The 27,615-nt window shown below is 38.1% G+C and overlaps 1 protein-coding gene across 1 annotated transcript; it reads right to left on the reverse strand.

Annotated features, from left to right (window-relative positions):
- Window positions 1-21,464: 21,464 nt before the first annotated feature.
- Window positions 21,465-25,521, reverse strand: LOC141568483 (uncharacterized). The gene is made up of 2 exons (XM_074318610.1): window positions 25,489-25,521; window positions 21,465-23,620 (listed from the first exon to the last, which is right to left on the reverse strand). The coding sequence occupies exons 1-2, from the start codon at window positions 25,519-25,521 to the stop codon at window positions 21,749-21,751; spliced, it is 1,905 nt and encodes a 634-aa protein (XP_074174711.1). The 3' UTR covers window positions 21,465-21,748.
- Between the last annotated feature and the right edge of the window lie 2,094 nt (window positions 25,522-27,615).

Here is a 27,615-nt window from a genome sequence, read left to right on the forward strand (position 1 = left end):
AGATTGAAGCAATTGCAGGCTTTTTAGCAGAATAGTGATATGATTTGACTCATGTTTTAAAAGGAAAACTGTGACTATAATAATGGAGAGTTCAACAGGAGAGAGGCAAAGATGGAGGAAGGGAAATTAGTAACATGCAATAACATGGGCAGAGTTGGTGATGGCTTGGACAGGGTGGATACAGGCTGGCAAGAGAGGTTAGAGTCTAAATCTATTTGAAATTAACACCAACAAGGTTTGGTGATAGATTTGATGATTAGCTGAGGCAACTGAGAGAAAGATTTTGGGCTTGATCCATCAGAAAGATGAAATTGCCTTTAACTGAGATAGAGGAGTGTGTGTGTGTGTGTGTCTTAGAGATCAGTAGTTCCAATTTAGATATATATAATTTCAAGCTGAAAAAAATTACATTCTTTTATCATAGCTAATTTTATCTTTAATTTCAAAATCTGGAGGTAATTTTGAAATGTTATGAAATCCTAATTGAATTACATTTCTAGTTTTCTTGTTTGATAGAAAGGTTACCCTTTGGTGCCACTCTTTCCTCTTTCTGACTCTCTACTCCATCTTCTAAGATCAAACCTCTCAAATCACATATGTTCCTGAAGACGTTCATGACCATTTGTGGGGACAGAGCCAGGAGTGCAGTTTCCAGGCTCTCGGCCTCACGTGGAAAAGTGCTGGCTCAGGTAGTAAATGGCCATCAACCAGCTGTGGCTAGTTGACCGTCAGCTGTAGCCAGTGAGCCATTGGCCACTAATATAACTGCCATGGCTTTGCTAGCAGAAAATGGGGGCTAGTAAGAAGATGGTGGCTGAGCCTGCAAGCGGCGCAGTGAGGGTTGCGGATCGTGTGGCTCCTGTTTCCTGTTTCTCCAACCCAGCCGCCAGCGAGACTATAGTGGTGTGACTCCCCTACCTATGGCTCCGTGGGTGTTCCTTTTTGGCCTCACCATATCCTGTGTTCTTATGTGGGGAGCGGGACTAGAGACCCCGCCTGACACCCTGCGTGACACCATTGTATCCTTTTATTGATCTTTCTTCCTTATGCACCTAGTGAGGATCTCATGGTTTTATATACTGTCCTTTACCCCTACTGTTTTTGTCTTTTCTGTGGTTTCCTAAACTTATGTAGGGTCTATGTATGATATGTTTACAGGGGCCCTGCAGTGTTCAGAAACCTGGACATAGTAGCTTACAGGTTTTGAAGCCACTGTGTTACAGTATTTATGATTCCTACTTATGCTACTGTATACAGTTAGCAAATGGATATATACTTTCAGTGTTTCAAATATGTTGATAGTCCTCCATTCACCAAAACACAAATTAAGTAACTGAGAGAGCATATCTTATAATTGGCTTATGAGGCTGGTGAGATATTCTGTGTGAGATAACAAAGGGACACTCATCTTTCTAAACAGGATTCTCCGGGGGTTAATTATCCATAACGTTGTTATTGTTAGAGTAGCAATATTCATAAATTTGTCAATCTCAGGAAGGTTAGAAAAACAATCTGTACTTTGTAGTAAATGGCTCATTGGGATTTTCAGTCTTTTCTATTTTAGTTTGTAACGTACAAATCCATTGATTTTAAAACATTTTACACATTAGTCAATCTATTTCCTTTCTTATTTTTGTCTACTTGCTCTGATGATTTTTAAGATATGTTAAAGATCACCCATAATTGTGAATTGGTTAATATTTCATTTTATTTATATAATTTTTCTTTATATTTATATTTTTAAGTGTTCAGAAGTTCATGCTATTATAATTTTAGACGGATTGTGAGTTGTGTATCAATATAAATATATTAGAAATTCTTGCCTGGCATCCTGTGAAGTTTAGATGCTTTCCTATAGATAATGGGGGTGAGGGTGAGCATTGATAGTTTGTAATCGAGTAGAGGAATGATCAGCTTTGACTTTTTCTGAAAACTTTTCAGAGTGGAAGATGGGTTTGATTTGGAAAAAGCTAAAGGTAGGAAGACTTCTATAGAGAATTATTGTAAAATACTGCATACTCACAATGTGGTTCTATTATAGACTGGTAGGAATGAGTATGATATGGAAAGCATCTGTTCCATAGATAGAATCAATTAGATTGAACAGTAAATGATATCTGTAGTTTGCTACCTTTAATACCTCCATTGCATCAAAAGCCAGAAAGTCCTCTCATTCTTGTAAAGTCATCTCTCTGCTTTCTGGGATCAAGAGAGGTCTTATTTATACAGGAATGTCAAGTCAAGCCCAAGAAGCCCGTGTGCTTTCATAACATCCACACTTCTCTCTGCAATACTCACTGCCTTGCTACCACTGTCTGCTCTGTATACCCTAATGATCTTTATCCCTGTTTATGTCAGTCACCACAAGACTTACAAGTCTCCCAGGAAATGCTCCCATTTTCCACACTAATTCCTATAAGGTATTGTACATTTCTCCTTTTGACTCATCTCTGATTACTGCCCCTTGATTCCTGAAATTTTTATCATTCCATCCAGTTTGCAGTCTTACAGTGAATTTTAACTCTTTTTTCAGCCCTACTTTTAGTTCATAACTTAAATCTGTCATCAATGACTTTCAGAAACAACTTTTTTTATTCCATACTTCTTAGCAAATAAATGCTAAAAAATTAATAATTATTTGTTGAAAAAAGATTGAATATTCATTGTCACAGCTTCAATATCATCACTTGACTGTTTTTTTCTCATTATTTAGCTTAAATGATACCTCTTCAGAGAAGCTTTTTGAAACACCCAATCTAAACTAGTATCTTTTCTCTCTATTATTTCACACTACTTTAGTTCCTGTAGTTTACTTTTTATCTCTCTCTCAAATGACCTTTCTTTTCTTCCTTATAATATGACCTCACTCCCAAGAAAGTAGGATCTGTGAGAGCAGTGACTTTGTCTTTCTTGTTGTACATTGTATGTCCAGTTGTTTAAACAGTGCCTGTCACATATATGAGGTCTCACAATTAAGTCTGTGAACTTGCCACTGTGCACCTACATTGGCAGCACTGTAAAACAGCTCAGTAAGGTTCCATAACCTTGGTATATCAGTGTCATACAGCTGAGTTCATGTCAATGTGTGGCGGTGTCTTGCTGAGTGGTGTTCGGTATTGGTGGACTAACAGGGACATGTTAACCCAAGTTTATGGGGATAATGCCATGAAGAAATGGCACTGCACAAATGGATCAAACATTTTTCTGAGGGGAGAGAATGCTTCACTAATGAAGAGACGTCAGGGTGGCCAGTAGTGAGCAGAACTGATGAAAACATTGCAAAAATTCATTGACTTGTGCATCAAAATCATTGGATGACTGTGAGTAGGATAGCAGACCAAGTAAACATAGGTAGAGAAACAGTTAGAAAAGTCTTAACTGAAAATCATGGCCTGACAAAGGTGAGTGCACAAATGGTCCCGAAGGAGCTCACTGATGAACAAAAGCAAAGGAGAGTCGAAGTTTGCCAACACCTTTTGGAGAGGCAAGATGATGTTTTGGGCCATGTTATCACTGGTGATGAAACATGAGTGTACCAATATGGCCCTGAAACAAAGCATTGAAGTGCTCAATGGAAGCCAGCCAATTCTCCATGACCAAAAAATTTCTGTCAGTCCAAATCAAGAGTCAAAACAATGAAAAATTGCAATAAAAGTGGTGGTGTGAGGTTAGCCTCTTGAAATCTCCCCTGGAATTTACAGCAAATTGAACAACTATAACTCCACAAAGGACTCCCTGCACAGCAGACAGGCAGGACTAAGAGGCACACTACTGAAATCATCTAAAGGTGGGCAAATTGCGTGAACAGGTGAGGAGGGAAGGGCGAAGTGTGGAGATGGGACAGCACGGTCGCAGGATGCAGACCTAGCTTGGTGCTCTGAGCTCGCTACATTCTGGAATTACCGCTGATGCAGGAGAGGGAAGAATTTGGACTGCTAGGCCCTGCTTATGGCCCACAGAGCTGAGGGGACAGCATATAACATGGCTGAACCCAACACTCACAACAGAGACTTTAGAGCAAAGACTGAGGGAAAAAGGCTAAAAACAGTGGTTTAAGCCCTCACTGCCAAGCAGAGAACAGAAGCCTTAGGAACTGAGCCTAGCTACCCCTTCCCTACCCTCCCAGAGTTTGCCCTGCCCCCACCTGCCCAGTGCTAGAAGTGGAACAGTAGCAGTGTCAGATCAAAAGAACAGAATGTTTGTAGGTCTGAGAACTGTGGACCGCAGACAAGGACTAGCAGCCCAACTAGTTCCTGCAAAGGGGAGGGAGCCGTGGAAGCAGGACTGGCTGTGGTGGTTGTTGCCACCATTGCTCTGGGCCACCTCTCAGAACCCACCATACCCCTGTCCCCACGTATCTGGGTGGATCCCTGCAGGAGTAAACAGAGCTCCTGAAACACATGGGCTCTGAATCTGGTGAGGGAAGAGCTTTGGAACTTCAGAAGCTCTCCACATCTCCTCACAGAAATGGCAGCCTATGACCCAGGAGAGCTGTTCACAGAGGAGGAGCCCACCTTCTAGGGAATCCCTCCCTTTGTGTGAGATGCTGGAATAGTGCAGAGAAAATATAACACTACAGTGTGAGAAAGAATAAAAGGCTGCAGTTGGAGAGAAAATAAAACATTATAGCAAAACCTACTGGAAAACAAAAGAAAGACCTCTTTCTATCAACCTGTTGCAGAACCCACTCCTGTAGATGTCTAGGAAGATAAATAATAAATCATTAATAGACAGGAATAACCAAGGTAACAAGACAGCTCAGAAAGAAAATGAAAAGTCTCCAGAAAATGAACTTAAAGGTATGACTTAAATGACAGAGAATTCAAGATTGCAGTTCTTAAAAAACTCAATGAGATGCAAGAAAACACAGAGAGGCAGTTTAATGAACTCAGAAACACAATTGAAAAACAAAATGAAGATTTTACCAAAAAGACTGAAATTTTTAAAAAGAACCAAATAGAATTTCTGGAGATTAAGAACTTAATAAAAGAAATGAAGAATGAAATAGCCAGTTTAGGTAGTAGAGTTGACCAGATGGAGGAAAGAATCAGTGACACCAAAGATAGAAATCTGTAAATGACATGGATGGAAGAAGAAAGAGACTTGAGACTTAAAATAAATGAAAGAATTCTACAAGAACTTTCTAACTCCATCAGAAAGAGCAATATAAGAATAATGGGCATGCCAGAGGGAGAAGAAAGAGAGAAGGGAACAGAGAGTATATTCAAACAAATGGTCAACAAGAATTTCCCAAACTTTGGGAAAGAACTGGATCCTCGAATCTAAGAAGCAAATTGAATACCTAATTACCTCAACCCCAACAGGCCTTCTGCAAGGCACATTGTATTGAAACTGTCAAAAATTAACGACAAAGAAAGAATCCTCAAGGCAGCCAGGGAAAAGAAGATGGTAACCTACAAAGGAAAGCCCATTAGTTTATCATCAGATTTTTCGGCAGAAACTCTACAAGCCAGGAGGGAGTGGAATCAGATATTCAAACTGTTGAAAGAGAAATTGTGAGCCAAGAATAATATACCCAGCAAAGATATCCTTTAGATATGAAGGAGCAATAAAGACCGTTCCAGACATACAGAAGCTGAGGGAATTTTCTAACACATGACATGCACTACGAGTGATACTGAAGGAGGCTACTCAGCCAGCATACATATGGATAATCTGTGACAACCAAAACATAAAAGGGGGGAGAGTAAAAACCTGGACTGGAATATGGCAATAGAGAAAATAAGCATGCTGAAGAAAATGGAATACACTAAATATGAAACTTTCTTTTACGTAAACTTAATGGTAATCACCCAAAAACAAATCCAGAACTGAAACATATAACATAATAAAAGAAGAAATAGAAGGAAAAATCATAGAATGCCACCACACAGAAATAATAGATAACAAAAAGTCAAAGATACGATGGAGACACAGTCTTATTAGAAAACCAAAGACAGAATGATAGGAAATCCTCACATATAAATAATCACCCTAAATGTAAATGGATTGAACTCACCAATAAAAAGGCACAGAGTAGCAGATTGGATCAAAAAACTAAACCCCACAATATGCTGCCTCCACGAGACACAACTCAGCTACAAGGACAAACATAGACTCAAAGTGAAAGGGTAGAAATCGACACTCGAAGCAAATGGTATCCAGAGAAAATCAGGTGTGACCATACTGATATCAAATGAAACAGACTTCAGGATAAAAAAGGTAACAAGAGACAAAGATGGACATTTCATAATGGTAAAGAGGACTATACAACAAGAAGACATAACAGTCATCAATATTTATGCCCCCAATCAGGGAGCACCGAAATATACCAAGCAACTACTAACAGAACTAAAGGGAGAAATTGACCAAAACACAATTATACTAGGGGACCAAAATACATCATTGACAGTTATGGATAGATCATCCAAACAGAAAATAAATAAAGAAATAGCAGCCCTAAATGACACATCAGATGAAATGAACATAATTGACACTTATAGAGCACTTCATTCTAGAACATCAGACTATACATTTTTTTCTAGTGTACATGGAACATTCTCAAGGATAGACCATATATTGGGACATAAAACTAGCCTCAGCAAGTTTAAGAATATTGAAATCATACCAAGCATATTCTCTGATCACATAGCTTTGAAATTCGATATCAACTGCAAAAAGAAAGCAGGAAAAACCACAAATACATGGAGATTAAACAACATCCTTTAAAAGAACGACTGGATCAAAGAAGAAATTAGAGGAGAGAGCAAAAGATACATAGAAACAAATGAGAATGAAAAAACATCCTACCAAAATTTTGGGGATGTAGTAAAAGCATTTTTAGGAGGGAAATTTGTATCATTACAAGCCTATTTCAAGAAACAAGAAAAATCCCAGATAAACGACCTCATGTTACACCTTAAAGAACTATAAAAAGAACAAATGAAACCCAAGGTCGGAAGAAGAAAGGAAATGATAAAAATCAGAGAAGAACTAAATAACAGAGAACAACAACAACAAAAAATATATAGAAAAAATTATTGTGACAAAGAGCTGGTTCTTTGAAAAGAATATCAAAATTGACAAACCCTTGGCTAGACTCACTAAAATAAAAAGAGAAAAGACACTAATAAACAAAATCAGAAATGAAAGAGGGGGCGTTATCACAGATGCCACAGAAATACAAAGGATCATCCAAGAATACTGTGAAGGATTATATGCCACCAAATTCAATAACCTAGAAAAAAATGGAGCAGTTCTTAGAAACATATAGCTTTCCTAGGTTGAATCACGAAGATTTGGAAAATCTATATAGACCGATCACCAGTAAAGAAATTGAATCAGTCATCCAAAAGCTTCCTAAAAGCAAAAGTCCGGGACCAGGTGGCTTCATTAGTGAATTTTACCAAACCTTCAAAGAGGATCTAATACCAATCCTGCTCAAACTCTTCCAAAAAACTGAAGAAGAGACAATACTTCTTAACTCATTTTATCAGGCCGACATTACCCTGATACCAAAACCTGGTAAGGATAATACAAAAAGAGAAAACTACAGACCAATATCTCTGATGAATACAGATGCAAAAATCCTAAACAAAATTCTAGCAAATCGAATGCAACAATGCATTAAAAAGGTTATTCATCATGACCATGTGAAGTTCATCCCCGGGGCACAAAGATGGTTCAACATACGCAAATCCATCAATGTGATACATCACGTAAACAAGATAAAGGACAAAAATCATATGATTATATCAATCAATGCAGAAAAAGTGTTTGATAAGATAGAACATCCATTTATGATGAAAACACTTAATAAAATAGGTATAAGGAAAATATCTTAACATAATAAAGGCCATATATGACAAACCCTCAATTAATATCACAATTAACAGTGAAAAACTGAAGCCCTTTGCTCTTCATTCAGGAACACGACAGGGCTGTCCCCTATCACTTCTGCCTTTCAATATAGTGTTGGAAGTCCTTGCCAGAGCAATCAGGCAAGAGAAAGAAATAAAAGGCATACAAATTGGGAATGAAGAAGTTAAATTGTCACTCTTTGCAGATGACATGATGCTATATATAGAAAACCTTAAAGACTCCACCAAAAAGCTATTAGAAACAATCAACGAATACAGTAAAGTTGCCGGCTACAAAATCAATGTACAAAAGTCCATTACATTTCTATATACTAATAATGATATCTCAGAAAATGAAATAATAAAAAAAAGCAATTCTTTTTGCAATTGCAGCAGAAAGAATAAAATACCTAGGAATAAACTTAATCAAGGATGTGAAAGACCCAAATGCTGAAAACTATTAAGACATTTTTAAAAGAAATTGAAGAAGACACAAAGAAATGGAAAGACATTCTGTGCTCATGGATTGGAAGAATCAACATAGTTGAAATGGCCATATTACCCAAAGCAATATACAGATTTAACACAATCCACATCAAAATCCCAATGGCATTTTTTAAAGAAATAGAACAAAAATCATCAGATTTGTATGGCACCACAAACGACCCCGAATAGCCAAAGCTATCCTAAGAAGAAAGAGCAATGCTGGAGGTATCCACTCCCTGACTTTAGTTTGTGCTACAGGGCAACAATAATCAAAACAGCGTAGTATTGGCAGAAAAACGGACACACAGAGCTATGGAATAGAATTGAGAACCCAGAGATAAACCCCATAAATATGGACAGATAATTTTTGACAAAGAAGCCAGAAACATACAATGGAGAAAAGACAGCCTCTTCAATAAATGGTGCTGGGAGAATTGGATAACCAAGTGCAAAAGAATGAATCTGGACTGCTATCAGTCACCATGTACCAAAATTAATTCAAAATGGATGAAAGACTTAAACATAAGACCTGAAACAATAAATTGCATAGATGAAAGCATAGGTACTAAACTTATGGACCTTGGGTTCAAAGAGCATTTTATGAATTTGACTCCAAAGGCAAGGGAAGTAAAAGCTAAAATAAATGAATGGGACTATATCAAACTTGAAAGCTTCTGCACAGCAAAAGAAAGCATTGACAAAATAAAGAGGCAACCAACTGAATGGGAGATTTTTGCAAACAGTGCCTCTAATAAGGGACTAATATAAAAAATATACAAAGAATTCATACAACTCAACAACAAGAAAGCAAACAACCCAATTGAAAAATGGGCAGAGGACCTGAAGAGACATTTCTCCAAAGAGGACATACAAATGGCAAAAAGACATGAAAAGATGCTCAACATCACTAATCATCAGTGAAATGCAAATAAAAACCACAATGAAATATCACCTTACCCCAATTAGAATGGTTATCATCAACAAGACAAATAGTAACAAGTATTGGAGAGACTGGAGAAAAAGGAACCCTCATACACCGTTGGTGGGAATGCAGATTGGTGCAGCCACTATGGAAGGCAGTGTGGAGTTTCCTCAAAAAATTAAGAGTAGAATTCCCATATGACCCAACAATCCTTCTCCTTGGTATCTACCCAAAAAATCTGAAAACATTTATCCATAAACACAAGTGTGCTCCAGTGTTCATTGCAGATTTATTTATGGTGGCCAAGACGAGAAAACAACCAAAATGTCCTTCGATAGATGAATGGATAAAAAAGTTGTGGTGTATATACACAATGGAATACTATTTGGCGGGAAGCAAAGATGAAATAGGACCATTTGTGACAACATGGATGGATCTTGAGATAATAATGCTAAGCAAAGTAAGTCAGACAGAAAAAAGTCAAGAACCATATGATTTCACTGATATGTGGTATATAAAACTGAAAACAACAAAAGAACAAGACAAGCAAATGAAGAAACAAAATCTCATAAATATAGACAATAGTTTATAGGTTACCAGAGGGTAAGGGGGGGAGGAGGGCTCTAGAAGTGGGTAAATGTGGTCTAATATATGATGATGGAAAGAGAACTGACTCTGGGTGGTGAATACACAAGGTGAGATATAAATGATGTATTACAGAATTGTACACCTGAAATCTATGTAATTTCACTAACAATTGTCACCATGATAAACTTTAAAGAAAACAAATAAAATAAAATAAAATAAAGAGTCAAAATGATGTTGCTAAGCTTTTTGATATCAGAGGGATTATTCATTATGAATTTATACCAACTGGACAAAACAGTTAACCAAGTTTACTATTTGGAAGTGCTGAAAGGCTTTGTGAATAAGTTAGATGAAAGTGACCTGAACTTTCCACCAACAATTCCTGGCTCTTGCATCACGACAATGCACCAGGTCACATGGCACTGTTTGTGGAGGAGTTTTTAGTCAGTAAACAAATAACTGTATTGTAACACCCTCCCTACTCACCTGATCCGGCCCCCAATGACTTCTTTCTTTACCTGAAGATAAAGGAAATATTGAAAGGAAGACATTTTGATAACATTCAGGACATCAAGTGACAGCTCTGATGGCCATTCCAGAAAGTTTCAAAATTGCTTTGAAGGGTGGACTAGGTGCTGGCATTGGTGGAGTATTTCCCAAGGGGAGTACTTTGAAGGTGACCATAGTGATATTCAGCAATGAGGTATGTAGCACTTTTCTAGGATGATTTCATGGACTTAATTTTCAGATCTCGGATATAGCACCTCTTCTTTATCTATTCATCTATTCAATGACACTCAGTTTGCCTTCATAGCTTGGCTATTGTAAATAATGCTGCAATGACCATATGGATAAGCATGTCCCTTTGAAGTGTTTTGGGTTTCTTAGGATAAATACCCAGAAGTGGAAATTCTAGGTCGTCCCTTGTGTGTTGTTATAGTCTGATTTAAAGTCTATTTTGTCTGGAATAAATATTGCTACCCCAGCTTTTTGCTTGTTTGTTTCCATTTTTCATGAAATATCTTTCTCCATACCTTTACTTTCAGCCTGTGTGTGTCTTTCAATCTGAAGTGTGTCTCTTATAGGCAGCATATGTAAGGGTATTGTTTTCTTATTCATTCAGCCCCACTATCTTTTTTTTTAAATTGGGGAATATTGGGGAAGAGTGTGTTTTTCTAGGACCCATCAGCTCCAAGTCAAGTCATTGTTTTCAATCTAGTTGTGGAGGGCGCAGGTCATTGGCCCGTGAGGGAATTGATTCAGAGACCTTGGTGTTATGAGCACTGTGCTCTAACCAACTGAGCCAACCGGCCGCCTCCCCCCTCAACCACCCTCCCCCCGCTATCTTTTGATTGGAGCATTTAATCCACTTACATTGAAAGTAATTATTGGTAAGGTATGTAGTTATTTCCATTTTATTATTCATATTTTTGATTTTTTTTTTTTTTTTCATCTTAAAGAAATCCCTCTAACATTCCTTGTATAGTAATACTGGTTTGGTGGTGATGAACTTCAGCTTTTTCTTGTCTGGGAAGCACTTTATCTGTCCCTTGAATCTAAATGATAGCTTTGCTGGGTAGAGTCATCTTTGCTAGGTAAAGTAGTTTTGCTTTTTGTCACTTTGAATATTTCCTGCCAGTCCCTTCTGGTCTTCCAAGTTTCTGTTGAGAAATCAGCTGAGAGTCTTATGGTAGCTCTCTTGTAGGTAACTAACTTTTCTCTTGCTACTTAAAGCATATGTTTAACTGATATAATCAGAACAGATATTTTATCAACTGTAAAAAATAGTAAAATTATGGCCTGCCCCTGGGTCTAATCACAAAATAATTAAATTGAGAGTTTCTAAATACCTACCTACATGAGATACTTCACAGTTTCTTTCAAACTTCTTGTCCTGTGGATTGTTGTCAACTATTACGTTTGGATATCTTTACAATACAGGCGTAACTGAAGATAAAGGAAATAAGTCAGAAGATGGGGGCAATAATTTTTTTTATAGCTTTCCTTGTTTATTCACTTTGGAGATGGAAGGGAATGTCACATCCAGATTGCTGCTTTTGCTCAAGCTTAGAACTGATAGTTGTTACACTGGGAGTTTGGCAGTTGTCCTTGTACAGCTATTTTCTCTCAAGGACCTGTGTATTATACCTCAATAAGTCAGGTTCTCGAATGTCTAAGTTATATACTCTGATTAAAGTAATCACATTAACTCTTTTAGAGCACAAGTATAACTAGAGCCAAGATTTCCTTGTGTTTTTAAACAAGAAAGTTCCATTATAAGAGTGCACATTTGCTTCAGGATATGATGTAAACATTAAAATATTTTGGCTCACCAGCATGCTTGAACAGATTCATTATAAATTTATAGAACTTTAGAACTAGAAGGAATTTCCTTTCTCTCTGCCCCCTTTCCTCATTCCCTCCTTCTTCTCTCCCTCCCTCCCTTCCTCCTTTCCTTCCTCTCTTCATCTCTTTTTCCTCCCTGCCTACTTTCCTTCCTTTTCTATTTGTTCATTTATTGATTCAGCATTTATTCAGCATCTATTATATACTAGGCACTAATATTAATTACATATTGACTACATAGGATAATCAATGAATCTTATTTTTCCACATGATTTAGTTGAATTAGATGTTTATTTTTTTAAATTCTCTTCATAAGGATACTTTGTAATTGCTCTTTTATATAATTGCTAAAGTGATTCCAAGTCAAAATTGATCTCTTCCTCTTACGTGTTTCCACAGCTCTCAACTGTTATCCAGCTCATCACATGGTGGTTACTCCCACTGAAGTGAATACACCTCTTTGCAACCTCCCTTCATGGAACCAGAGTAAGACTTTTGGAAAGAGCAAGCTCTCAATACGTTTTGTTGTAAATAATTTTTACTTTACCTTTCAAAATAATGAAAATGTAATTTTATATTTCTTTCAGATGGAATAGCATGTTAACCTTACATGAATTAAATTTCTTTCAGAAAATATGTGTAAATCTGTGGGGACAGAGCCAGGAGTGCAGTTTCCAGGCTCTTGCTCTCACGTGGAAAGGTGCTCACTCAGGTAGTAAATGGCCCTCAACTGTGACTGGATGGCCATTAGCTGTAACTAATTGGCCGTCAGCTGTAACCAGTGCGCCATTGGCCACTAACATAACTGCCATGGCTAGGCTAGCAAAAAATGGGGGCTAGCAAGAAGATGGTGGCTGAGCTACAAGAGCAGATTGCAATTAGCATGGTGGATTGCAGCTAGCAAGTGAGGTTGGTTGTCAGAGAAGTGGACGCAGGTTGTGGATAGTGTGGCTCCTGCCTCCTGTGTCTATAACCCAGCCGCCAGCGAGAATATAGCGGTATGACTCCCCTATCTATGGCTCCGTGGGTGTTCCTTTTTGGCCTCACCATATCCTGCGTTCTTATGTTGGGAGAGGGAGCTGAGACCCTGCATTCCACCCTGAATGACAAAATCCTTAATATATAAATTCTAAAATACTTAAGAAATCATATTTATTATTTTGGACAGCAGTGAACTCACCTGTGGATATTTGTCTTAATTCTGCCTACCAACTGATTTCAGTAACTTTCTTCCTACCTGTCCTTATAGTTCAAGCCACCCAGATTCATTCCCCATGAAGTAGCCCATCTCTAGGCTATTTCCTTCCAGTACCTCTTCCTCTCTTTTGCCTGAGCTTATACTCTGTTTAATTAGGACTGAAAAATATTATCTCTGTTTTCCTTCATTGTATTTTGGTTTTGGCAGTGGTATCATATGTCTTAGACTTGTTTTCCAGTCTAGGGAAGAGTGTCTGCATGAAACTTTCTCTTTTCCTTCCAAAAGATCTCTACAATTTGCCAAAACCCAAGTATGGAAACTTTGCCAAGTTAGCCAATTGATTTGGAATTATGTTTTGTTTCTTAATTAAGACTCATTATATGTTTTATTGGGTTAACAATAGAATTTTCTGGGATTAAAAAATTCATAATTTTATTCTTTCTCAAAGTTAATTTTTAAGAGTGTGCATCAGAAGGTTAGAGAAACAATTTGTACTTAGTAGTGAAAGTACTTATTTTAATTCCTTCTCTTTAACCTCAGTTGACATCACCTGTGTCCATGACAGGTGAGAACCTCTGAATTGCCATGTCCTAAGGATGAATTGAGCAATTTTTTCAGCTTTATAGAATGCTTTGTTTTTTTGGAAATGACACTTAAAATTATTTTAGTGGTTTCTTTTTGTTCTGGATTGGCAGGTCTTTTGCACACTGATTTTCAAGGCTCATAAAATCTTGCGGCTCTGTTGAAGCAGTTTCCTGTTTCATCAGAAACGTCTTGTTGCTATGCAGCTGAAACCTTTGTTGTATTCTATGGCAGCATCTTGCTTGTTTTCCAGCTGAAGGACAGGAAGCCTTTTTGCTGTCTTCTACTTTTTGGCCTTACAACGTATTTACTCTGCTGGTGATTCAGTGTGTTTTTTCTAGACTTTGGGTTAATCAATAGGTATTTTGAGGAAGGACCTGAGTCCTTTTAAGGAGGTATATAAAAATTCTTAAGTGTAGAACTACCTTCCTACTTCATATTCTTTTGCAAATATGAATTATTGTGCATTGGGCTTGCTCAAATAAGAATGGCAGTTTTAGGGAGAAAATTATAGAAGCACTCAGACGTGGATTTACTATGAAGCTAGTAATAGTTAAGCTTCAGGGCTGGTCATTTGCAAAGGCTTCGTCTCACTCCTTGGGAATGAACCACCACCCACCCTTCCACCCTGCAAACTGATTTGAATGTCAAGACTGATGATACCACACATAGCAGGAGGGACACAAAAGGCTTTATTGTTCACATAGTGGAGATCAACACAGGTGCAAGCTGGTCCAGCTGGCCTGAGGGAAGAAGAGAGAGTGAGTTGGACCTATGTGGTGGTTAGGGGTGGGTCTGGGGAAGAATTCACAGTGGGCTTGGGGTTTGTAAAGTTGGAGCTGCCCTCAGGCACCAAAAGACATGTCATACACACAGGCCTTCTTACCATAGTTGCCCAGATATGGTGTAGGTAGAGAAGAGGATGGGGATTTAAATGCTGTCAATGGTTAAACATCAAAAATGAAGTATGCCTCACTATTACAGAAGAATACCTAACAATGTGGTCATATAGGTTATATACTTTTGCAATATTTGCAGAAATAAAATATTTAACCATGCTTGGTTAAGATCACTATCTTTCCCTCTTCAACATCACTCTGTCTCACTTCCCTTTGTGTCTGGTGGCATTTGAAATGATGCTGCAGGCATTTTGGAGAACAGGTTATGAGGAAGTTGTGATGGGAATATATTTAGTTTAGATATATTAGGATATATTTTTATGGGTCACGTTCACTTTTAGGTATAGGTAAGTTATTGCTAGCCTTCCAAGTATAAGAGAGACTTACATAAATAATTCTACTGTCCACTGTATAAATTGACCTGGCACTGTGATATGAATGTGTAGGGCCAAAGGTCATATCAGAGTAAGAACATATCTAAGGTACCTAGCACCCAAAGAAATATGGATAGGGGAAAAGAAAGACGGTTTGAAAGGTACAGAGCCAGAAGTGAGTCTGTACAAAATTCTTCTCTCATCAGATGTGTAAAATTGTAAACAGAACATTTAGTTTTCATTGATGCATAGTCAACATGGAAACTCTTGCCTTGATTATAAAATTTATCTATCTATCATCTACCATCTGTCTATCTATTTCAGGGATATCATGAAACAGAATTTTCATTTTTTCTGTTTTTGTAGTGCATGAACAAAGCTATTCAAACAGTGAGTACAGCTCTGTGTTAAGCTGCAAGTTTTTTGTATGTTCAGGAAACTAACATTGTCAAAAATATTATAAAACCCATAATATACTACTAAACGTGAGAACATCATTAATAAATTGCCATCATTTCAAAAGGTATTTAAGTTACTTTTACAGGAATACTTCAAATACTCTGAAATCGGATAGCTCATATGTGAAAGAAACTTGGTAAAAGTTTTCCAGCATTTGACAATGATTTAAAAAATGTACATGCTATTGCCAATGAGTTGTAAGCGTAAATGAAAAATTTAAACTATCAATAATAAAAAGATATTTTAATCAAAGAATTTACAAAAATGCAGGATATGGATCCGCCTGTTAGTTATAGCATAGAATGCTGAGGTCAATCATTTTATCTCCTTCAGGAGCAGATTCACATATGTAACCAAGCACTGAAGATTTATTAGTGTGACTACTACTGTTGCTATCTTACTAACAAACAAAAATAAAGGTAAACTGGTGTTGTTTATCTAATGCAAATTGTGGGAGGTATGTGAGATTCTATGAGAGAGAGAGAGAGAGAGAGAGAGAGAGAGAGAGAGAGAGAGATTAAGTATGAATAAATGTGAAATATTTGGCTTTATTTATTGCTTCATCTGGGATGAATAATATAATAGTTATTTTATATAATAATAATCTGGGCATTTAATAGTTTTAATATCCATAAGTTTATGACTTACCAAAAGGTTAGATAAAACATGTTACTGCTTAGGTAAAATCTTGGCTCTGACACTTTTAATCTGTATAATGGGGAACAATAATAGTTTGGAGGATTAAATGAGTTAGTGTTTGTAAAGCTCTTAGTGTCTGACAGTACCATATAAGTGCTAAATTAAAAAAATTGTGCCAGTGATGGCTTATGTAGATTTTAGATTTTTCTCTCTCCTGTCTGTCAACATCCTACTTCAATGGTACCAAGTTGTCTCTGTTAGGTAAGGCTCTTAGATTTCCCATGCTAAATCCATTTTATCACTTTTTTTTTTATTTTTTAAATTTATTGGGGTGACAATTGTTAATAAAATTACATAGATTTCAGGTGTACAATTCTGTATTACATCATCTATAAATCCCACTGTGTATTCACCACCCAGAGTCAGTTCTCCTTCCATCACCATATATTTGATCCCCATTACCCTCACTTTTTAATTATTCATTTTTATCAAAGAAATATAATTTATAGATCAAACACTATTATAAGGGGAAAAGTAGTTGTCCCAGTCCCACCCCTTCACATCCAGGCAGCTCTCCAGAGGGAATTAGTTCCAACTCTTTTAGCTGTTTCTTTTAGCATTTGCCTGCATTTTCAAAACCAGAAGCTTAACAGATATTTTAAAAATTGGTGACATTTTAAAGGAGATATAATATACTTCCAGTAAATTGTGCACAACTTAACCTTTACCTGTTTCATCTTGAATATTTACATATGTCACATATGCATACACCTGAGTGTCCAGAGCCCAGATCAAGACAGGAAATATTTCTTGCTTCCCAGGGATTCCCTTTGCTTTCTCCTAGCCAAACCCTCCCAGCATAAATCATCTGTCACCTTAGATCAGGGTTTCTCCATCTCAGTTAACACTACTGACTCTTGTAGAGGCCATCCTGTGCACTGTAGGATGTTTAGTAGCATCTGTGTCCTTTTCCCATTCATGTAGGAAGAATAAAACTTCCCGCAACCCCCAAAATGTCTATGCCCTAATCCCTAAAATCTGTGACAATTTCTGTTACATAGTAAGGGGGAATTAAGATGGCAGATGAAGTTAAGGTTGCTAATCACATCATCTTAATATAAGCAGATTATCCTGAATTGTCCAGGGCTCAGTGTAATAATGGCAGACTTGCAAAAATGATGAGCCCCTGTATTCCATTAGAGTGTCAGTGTGTTGTGACTCAAGAAATTCATTTTACCAAGGGCTCATGGAAGAATGGAAAAATATGGGCAGGTATCAGTCCTCATCAAAATAGTCCCTCCAGGTGGCCAAACTAGCCTGGCAATTGAAATAGGGCATATGTAGAAATGGCAAAAATTTTCCACATTAAAAGCTCTGTGGGATGGTACACTGATGGCTGCCAAAAGTCAAAGGGACAAAGAGCTCCTGATGGAAATATGTTTTTGATTATGTTTGCATACAGGTCATAGTAAAGTACCTATTAGTATTTATTTTCTAGATAAAGGTCAAATTGAGGATTAAACTGGAGGTGGCATGAATCAGTCCAGTTGCTGCTATCAGGAAGAGGAGATGGGGTGGCCCAATGGCTCAGTTGGTTAGAGTGCAAACTCTTAACAACAGGGTCACCAGTTAGATTCCCACATGAGCCAGTGAGCTGCACCCTCCACAACTAGGTTGAAGATAACGAACTGCCACTGAGCTGCCAGAGGGGTGGCCAGATGGCTCAGTTGGTCAGAGTGTGTGCTCTCAACAACTAGGTTGCTGGTTCAATTCCCACATGAGATGGTGGGCTGCGCCCCCTGCAACTAAGATTGAGAAATGGAGACTGGACTTGAAGCTGAGCTGCACCCACCACAACAAGATTGAAGGACTACAACTTGGAGCTGATGGGCCTTGGAGAAACACACTGTTCCCTAACTTAAAAAAATAAAAAATAAATTAAAAAAAAAAAAAAAAAAGAAGAGGAGAGCAACAGAGAATAGCTAGTACAGTGACTCTGATCCCAAGCTGGAAAATTAGTGGGGCCTGGATTTATGTGTAATGCTTAAGCAGCATAGAGGTTTAGAAGCCAGATTATGGTGATGGCACCTGAAAAGAACATTGGAGAAATCTGGAATGTAGTGACTTAATGCTCTAAAGTAGGAGTTCAGAGCTGTTCTTCAAAGGCCAAATACACATGGATATATAACTCTGACTTTTCATATATTCCATAAAGATTTGGTGTAGTCTTTTGTGTAATACAATCATGAACAGACAGTCAGATACAAAGTTTTTAAATGACAGAAATATACCTGATATTATTAGGTTGATTGTGGACAACTAATTCTGTAGCCATATTTGCTGGTTGCACCTCTGAAAAGTAATTTTCTGCTATAATCGAAAATAACTAAACAAAATGGAGACAAGCAGTCTACCAGAAACAGAGTTAAAAACACTAGTTATAAAGATGCTCAGTCATCTCAGGGAGAACTTCAACAATGAGATAGGAAACATAAAAATGGGGACAGAAAACATAAAAAAGAACCAGTCAGAAATAAAGAATACAATCACTTAAATGAGGAATACATGAGAGGGAATCAACAGTAGATTAGATGAAGATCAAATCAGTGATTTAGAAGTTAAGGTAGCAGAAAACACTCAATGAGAACAGCAAAAAGAAAAAAAAAATCTAAGCATTAATTGAAAGAAAAAGAAAAGAAAAGAAAAAAAAAAATCCAACAAAATGAGAAGAGTTTAAGGGGCCTCTGGGACAACATCAAACATACCAACATTCACCATAGGGGTACCAGAAAGAGAAGAGATAGAGCAATGAATTGAAAACCTATTTGAAGAAATACATGTAATGATGGAAAAGTTCCCTAACATGGCAAAGGAAATAGACATAAAAGCCCAGGAAACACAGAGAGACCCAAACAAGATGTCTCCAAAGAGGCCCACACTAAGACACATCATAATTAAAATGTCAAAAGTTAAAGACAAAGAGAGAATTTTAAAAGTAGCAAGAGAAAAGCAGTTAGTTGTCTACAAGGGAGCTCCATAAGACCGTCAGCTGATTTCTCAACAGAAACTTTGCAGGCCCGAAGGATTGGCAGGAAATATTCAAAGGATAAAAAGCCAGCACCTACAACCAAAATTACTCTACACAGCAAAGCTATCATTTAAAAAGGAGAGATAAAGAGCTTCCCAGTCAAGAAAAAGCTTAAGGAGTTCATCACCACAAAATCAGTATTACAAGGAACGTTAAATGGACTTTTTTTAAGAAGAAGAAGAAAAATAAAAGATAAAAAATATAAATACAAAAAAGGCAATAACTACACATCTACCAACAATTATTTTAAATGTAAATGGATTAAATGTTCCAGTCAAAAATAGAGTGGCTGAAGAGTTAGCCTACAAGAGACTCACTTGAGATTGAAAGACACACACAGACTGAAAGTAAAAAGATGGAAAAAGATATTTCATGAAAATTGAAACAAACAAACAAACAAAAAAAAAACTGGGGTAATAATACTTATACCAGACAAGATAGACTAAAACAAAGGCTATAGTAAGAGACAAAGAAGGAACCAGTGATCCCACTCTGGGTATTTATCTGAAAATATCCAAAATGCTACTTTATGGAGACATGTGAATCCATATGTTCATTGCAACATTGTTTGCAATGGCGAAAATGTGCAGGCAGCCTGGGTGTCTGTTGATGGACGAGTAGATAAAGAGGAGGTGGTACATATATACAGTGGGATATTGCTTCGCCATGGAAGGGAATGGGTTCTTGACATTTGTTGTGGCATGGATGGACCTGGAGGGTATTGTGCTGAGTGGAGTATGTCAGACAGTGAAAGACAGATATATTGTGATTTTGCTTATATGTGGAATTTAAAGAACAAAATAAACAAATAAACAATGCAGAAAGAAACTCATAGATACAGAGAAAATTTTGATGGTTGCCAGACAGGTGGGTTGTTGGGAAGATGGGTGAAGTGGGGACGGGATTAAGAAGTACAAATTGGTAGTTACAAAATAGTTACGGGGTTGTAAAGTATAGCATAGGGAATATAGTCAATAATATTGTAATAACTATGTATGGTGTCAGATGGGTACTAGATTTATTGAGATGAGGTGAACACTTCATAAGTTATATAAATGTCTAATCACTATGTTGTATACATGAAACTAATATAATATTGTGTGTCAACTGAGTTGTAAGATAAAAAATTTATTCAAAATGTTTCCTGCTATAATCAAATTTCATTTAAATTCCATTTTAATAAAATAGATACAATTCTGTCTCATGTCCTATTTAGACAATTAGATTTGCTAGAATAGAAAGAAGAGAATTTTCACTCCAAAGATGAATAAATCAATGATGCCATCATTATAGAAAATGATTACATAGTAATATGAGAGATAATTTGAGGGGAGGTAAAATGATCAACTTTAAGATATTACCTTATGTTTCATATTTATAGTCTGTGCTGCTATAATTAAGAAGGCACTTTTAAAGTTTTTAAAATATGCCTTTTGTTTATATTGACATATTTATGTATGTAGTATTTTTATTTCAATTTTGTTTTATGTTTCTTTTTTTAAATTTATATATTTTTATTTATATTTTTATTACCTAGTTTCCCTGCAAAAGGCAATACAAATTGATATACTTTTATAATTCATCTTGCTGCCATCTCTTCTCCTTTCTGTGCAGGAAGCCAGGAGCCCTCATATACTTTCTTGTCTACTTATTTGGCTTCAAAATGCTGAACCAGGTCACTCTGTGCTGACAGTTCCTCGTTAGCAGTTCACCTTTCTCTGCTTAGCTCTCCACCCTGGGAGGATGACCATACAAACTCATTACATAGGTTCCCTTGCCTGTGAAATTTTGATTGGAGTCCACTGATGAAAGCAATAGGAGAAGGGGAAAAGTAGGGGTACCATCCTGCTCTCTCCATTCTGTGGGCTGCAGTAGTTACATCCATTCACAGCAATAAGTCCCACTGGGTGAACTTTCACTGTCCCAGCTTTCATTCAGGCTTTGGTATAGGCATTTGATCCTTTTACCCAAGTAAGCCTAGGCACACTACCAGCTAGATTCTGTATTTCTCTATATTTCTCAACATCCCTTGTTGGTTCACTAAATCAAGCCTCTCTTTAAGTACATACTCTATTAAATGCCTGTTTTGTATAAAGTGTCCCTGTTTCCTTCTGGGAAACTGACTGATCAGCTATTGGGAGATAATAAACTGTAGGATTGAGTGGTAGTCATCATGACAGCAATAGATGCATATTTTTGCTCAAATAGTACTTAATTTTATTTGTTTGGTGTGCTAGTTATCAGAGTTGGTTTCATTGAAATAATTACAATTCATTTCTCTTAAGGGCTCAGAGCAATTTGGAAAATATCATTTCTCACAATTTTGATCAAAAAAGCAAAGGAATTTATCCCAATAATACTTGAAATTTTTCGTTTTTGGTGTTGTCACTTGGATAGTGGTACTGGGTAATATGGTGGTGGGAGGGTTGGTTATAATTTGAGTAGTAGCTGTGGTAGATTGTGTAGTGGTGGGGTCTATTGACGAAGAGGTAGGTATTGCTGATGAGGTGGTGGCTTCTGTTGTGGTGATGATTGGTTCTGTGGAAGTGATGGTGGTGGCTATTGTTGTTGGTTCTGTGGAAGTGGTGGTTGTTGCTACCGAAGAAGGTAGTACAAACATCGTGGTGGTTGTTGCGGGGGTGGGTTCTGTGGAAATGATGGTGGCTGTTGTGATAGGTTCTATGGAAGTGATGGTGGTTGTACCCATTGTAGTGGGTACTGTGAAAGTGGTGGCTGCTCTTGTGCTGATGGGTTCTGTGGAAGAGATGATGGTTGTTGTGGTGGGTTCTGTGGAAGTGGTGGTGGTTGATGTTGTGGAGATGGGTTCAGCGATGGTAGTGACTGTTGTAGTAGCTACTATGTCATTGGTGGTGGTTGTCATGGTGGGTTCTGTGGAAATGACGGTGGGTGTTGTGGTGGGTTCTGTGGAAGTGATGGTAGTTGCCATTGTAGTGGGTACTGTGAAAGTGGTGGCTGCTGTTGTGCTGATGGGTTCTGTGGAAGAGATTACGGTTGTTGTTGTGGTGGGTTCTGTGGAAGTGATGGTGGTTGATGTGGTGATGGGTTCGGTGGAAGTGGTGATGGCTGTTGTGCTAGTGGTTTCTGTGAAATCAGTGGTAGCTTCTCTTATAGCTGTTTCTGTGGAAGCGGTGGTAGGGACTGTTGTAGTAGCTACTATGTCATTGGTGGTTGTTGTCATGGGGGGTTCTGTGGAAATGATGGTGGGTGTTGTGGCGGGTTCTGTGGAAGTCATGGTGGTTGATGTGGCGATGGGTTCGGTGGAAGTGGTGGCTGCTGTTGTGCTGATGGGTTCTGTGGAAGAGATGATGGTTGTTGTGGTGGTGGGTTCTGTGGAAGTGGTGACGGTTGCTGTTGTGGTGGCAGATTCTGTACTGGTAGTGGTTGCAGTTGTAGGTATGGTGGTTGTTTTAATTGCGGGTTGAGGTTTAGGGAAGGGACAATAAATAGACATGGGATATGGCAGAGGGTAAGGTCTTGGTTGGAAAGGTAAATTTGGATAACCTGGAAAAGGTAGAGGTTTCAATGGATGGGGTCTAGGATTAATATGCACTGGGCCAAAGGGAAAAGCATAAAGAGGAATGCATCCTGGTGGAACAAGAGGAGGTAGAGGTGGTGGAATACGTCCCGGGCTGGGTGGTGGAATACGTCCCGGGCTGGGTGGTGGAATACGTCCGGGGCCGGGTGGTGGAATACGTCCGGGGCCGGGTGGTGGAAAACGTCCCGGGCCGGGTGGTGGAATACGTCCGGGGCCGGGTGGTGGAAAACGTCCCGGGCCGGGTGGTGGAAAACGTCCCGGGCCGGGTGGTGGAATACGTCCGGGGCCGGGTGGTGGAAAACGTCCCGGGCCGGGTGGTGGAAAACGTCCCGGGTCGGGTGGTGGAAAACGTCCCGGGCCGGGTGGTGGAATACGTCCCGGGCTGGGCGGTGGAAAACGTCCCGGGTCGGGCGGTGGAAAACGTCCCGGGTCGGGTGGTGGAAAACGTCCCGGGCCGGGTGGTGGAAAACGTCCCGGGCCGGGTGGTGGAATACGTCCCGGGCCGGGTGGTGGAATACGTCCTGGGCCATGGAGAGGAGGAGGGTATGGGATGTAGAATGGAGGGTGTTGTGGCAGCGGGCCAGGTAGATGTGGTCCTCTGGGTACTCTTTGGCTCTCACTGCACTGTGGAGGTAAAAACCAAACAGAAACAAAAAACAGGTTTCTATATTTGACCATTTAAAATTCAAGCTTTAGTATCTGTACTTTTAAAAATCATATAGTCACATATTTCACTGAGAAAATAAGTTAGAAAAAAAAGTGGAATATAAAATTTTCTTCCCTTCTGGTAGTCTGGTCACTAAATAAAAACTAGGATAGTATTAAATGTAAAAAAAAAAAAAAAAAAAAAAAGGAAAAAAGGAAAAAAACAACAACTTTACTTTCTGACCTACAAGGTTTAGAGGGGCCAAATTACCTTGATTGCCTAATAAAAGAAACCACCTTTGGAAGTAGTTTCAAATGGAAGGAAATGCTGCAGTGGAATGATTCACAGACATTTGGTGCTGTCCAAGATGTCCACAGAAACATTAGATCCATGAGGACCCATCTGTCTCACCCCATGTGCCATGACCAGCTAAGCTCTGAAGTGAGAAGGGCTATTATTGTCAATACAATCACAATACAGTTATTGAACCAATAAAACATAACAGTGTTTTTTATGTATTAATTCTGTAAACCAAATGTATCAATACATGTTATGGGTTGTTTGGACCCAGGGATGTTTCCTAAGCATGGATGTTTTGGACAGGACCAAATTTCAAGAATCTTTTGCCATGGAGCAAATGTCCTTGTGGACGTTTTGCCCAGGACCAAATGTCCTATAGGGTTTCCAGGCGGGAATTCCTGCCTCTTCTCAGGAATTTTATTTGCTTTCCCGTTTCCGAATTCTGAGATGTAAATGGTTTTCCATTCTCCAGGATGAATCATTTCCACAAAGTGATGGCTGATACTATCAACCACCAAATCAACTACCAAATCAAGGAGCTGATTTTCCCAATTTCCCGACCAACTTTTCTTGGGATTCGTGAACAGAAAAGCAAAAAAAAATTCCTGAAAATGGGCAGGAATTCCTGCCTGGAAACTCCTGCAATTCAGTGGGAACTACCAGGGAATTTTCTTTTTTACTCTGCATTCTAAGAATTCAATAAGATTGCAGGCTCTGAATCATAATTCATTCTGTAACTGTTTTTTGAGAAACTATTATATGCAACACACCTTTTAACAGCTAAGGAAACCAGATTTAAGACATGAACCATCCTTACGTGAGTCTGAAATCTAGTAGGAACTATAACCCCCCCAAAGTACACTGTAAGGCAATACAACAAAAAGTCTGAGGGAAGCAGTATAGTGTGTTGGTTAAGACAAGGATTCTGGAGTCCGATTTCTAAAGCCAATCCTTCCAGTGTTACAAGCTAGTTGAGGTGCTAACACTCTCTCTGCTTCTGTCTCCTCATTTCTAAAATTATTCTAGAAATAGTTTTCTTATATAGTGGTTGATAGGATTATTTATAATCTATGTAAATTGCTTAGAAATAGTAAATAAGGTAAGGACTCAGTATAAATTTGAGCTATTTTGAACTTCATGATTGAGTAAAAAATCTGGTAGCAGTTCAAGAAATACTTGATAAATGTGCAAAAAATTCTACATTAAATAACAATTTGGAGGGAAATTTTGTTTTTGGCAAAAGAGCAAGGATTAAGGATTGCTTTGTAGAATAGGCACGATAGTTTCTGAAATGAGCCTTAAATAATAGAATTGAAATGGGAAATAGGAAATCAAATTAAAAGAATGTTGTAAGCCAATGAACAGAGTCAGGAAAATACAAATCGTATTATAGAAATAGTCATAAGACCGTTTTGTTTGGAAGAGGTTTCATGAAGGTGAAAGATTCTGGTCACTGTCTTGCAACCTTTATCTCCTTATCTCCTTGTCTTTCTACCATAATGACTCAGGTAACATCAAACTTTTGGAACAACTCCATACGAATTACCTTCTTTATTTCTACTTCCAGGCTGGTGAACATTACTGGAGAATGCTGCAGATCCCTAAATATTATAAACACTAGAGATTCACAATGGCTATCCTCATTTGGTGCCTCAGCAGTGCCAATCCATCCCTCCCCATTTTCCCCAAAGGCTGTCTTCTCAACATCCACACTCCTTTTCTATCCCTCTTCTCTTCCACACCCTAAAAAAGATGATCTTGCCACCTATTTTGCAAAATTGAGGCTATTACAAGGAGAACTTTGCTTTTCTACCTACACGTCTATAAAATTCACCTATATCCAATTGTTCCTGCTTCTTGTTTACAACCAACCTCTTGTTTTCTGTGTAGATCTCCTCTTCCTCCCTAGAGGCTTTCCTGTCTTAATTATTTTTATTCCCTTCAACCTCTTTTTATCCTTGGCTCTATTCCCTCAGGTTATAATATCAATTTACGTATCATATGAGTATGTTAAAGAAGCCCATTCTCAAACTAGTGTACCCCTGTACCTATCCTTTTCCCTTCCTAGACTGATATTAGGGGAACCTAGGCTAGACTTTCTGTTTCTACTTCCTAATATCCTATTTGCTATTTATCCTGGATTCTATCCCCAGCATACAATTTAATCCCTTTTTACAAAGAGTGATGACTCAATAATTATAAAGAATTTAGCATAGAATTTGGCATGTATAGATTCTCAATGAAACCTGAATATTACTTTTTATAAACTTAATAATGTTGAGTTAATATTATAAATATTTTATAGATGAAGTATTTAGGCTTTTCCGTGCCCTATTGCCATGGTATGTACTTCTGTAGCTCAGGAGTTGGCAAACTAAAGTTGTGGGCCAAATGCAGCTTACATGATTGATAAAGATTCACTGGAATACAGCCACCCTCATTTGCTTATTAACGCTGCTTTGGAGCTATATTGGCTGAATTGATCAGTTGCTTCAGAGACTACATGACACACAAAGCCTAAAATATTTACTGTCTGGCACCTTTCAGAAAAAGTTTATTAATCCCTGCTCTGTCTATTACTGATTTATCCTGTATATGCAGACAGATTTAAGCCCCTTGAAGTTAAAGATCATATTTATCAATTTTTTATATCCCTATTACACCCCTATCAATGGGCAGCATTACATAAATATTTATGGGTGCTGTTCAGATATTTTAGAAGTTTTATTTTTTGACAAAGCATCACTAATGATGGAAAGTGAAATGTGTGGGAAGAGACTGTAAGTCTCTGAGGCTGTGCGTGACTTCATGTACTAAGTTTTCGCCTATTATTACTCAGAGTAAAAACCAAAGCTCAGTGCAATCTCATGAGACTTTACATTATCTAACCCTCCTCTGGTCTCACCCATGAACCTGTCTTCCCCTCTCACTCTGTACCAGACCTACCAACCTTGTTTGTCACACCAAGCAGGCATGCCGCTCTTTCAGATTTTGACATTTCCTGTTTCCTCTGCTTGCATGGCTTGTTTTTTCACTTCCTTCAGGTCTTTAATCAAACATCATTTCTACCTGGATACCCTATCTAAAATTGCAACCTTGTTCTAGTCCCTCCTCACCCTTCCCAATGTTCAATATTCCCTCTTCCTTTTCCTGCATTATATATAAGCTCCATGATGTTAGTAACTTTTTGTCTGTTTTGCTCACTGCTGTTTCCCCATCTGCAATTGTGCCTGGTAGACAGCAAGTGTTCAATAAATATTTGAAGTAAAAATTAGATGAGTTAGTGATAAGCAGAAATTTCCTTTATGTGATTTCAGTCTGCTAGTCCCTTCCTTGCACAAGCCAAGGAGCATAAGGCTCTTCCCTTGAAGACATCTGATGGGGAGAAACCCTTAAGGAGTCCTCAGTTTTTCTCAGTTTGGTTTTATGGCCTCCACTGGCCAGGGCTTTGCTGTTCATATGTTGTTTGCTGACCAGCAGCATCAGTTTTAGCATCAACTGACAGCCTGTTAAAAATGTAGACTCCTGGGCCCCACTCAAACCTATTGGATTAAAATTTGCATTTCTATAATTCCTCAGGTGATTTGTGTGCCTATTAGAGTTTGTAGTGTTTTGATTACGATCAGCTGGTCTAGGTTATTTGCTAATTGGTTATATAGTCAGTTCAGTTCAG

The sequence above is a fragment of the Rhinolophus sinicus genome, linkage group LG02 (genome assembly GCF_036562045.2).
Source record: "Rhinolophus sinicus isolate RSC01 linkage group LG02, ASM3656204v1, whole genome shotgun sequence".
Lineage (NCBI taxonomy): Eukaryota > Metazoa > Chordata > Mammalia > Chiroptera > Rhinolophidae > Rhinolophus > Rhinolophus sinicus.

Coding starts and splice junctions, on each gene's coding strand:
- LOC141568483 (XM_074318610.1), bottom strand. CDS start 25,521: ATGTTCACCAGCCTGGAAGTAGAAATAAAGAAG. Junction 23,621..25,488: donor TGGAAGTAGAAATAAAGAAG/GTAATTCGTATG, acceptor TTACCTCCACAG/TGCAGTGAGAGCCAAAGAGT.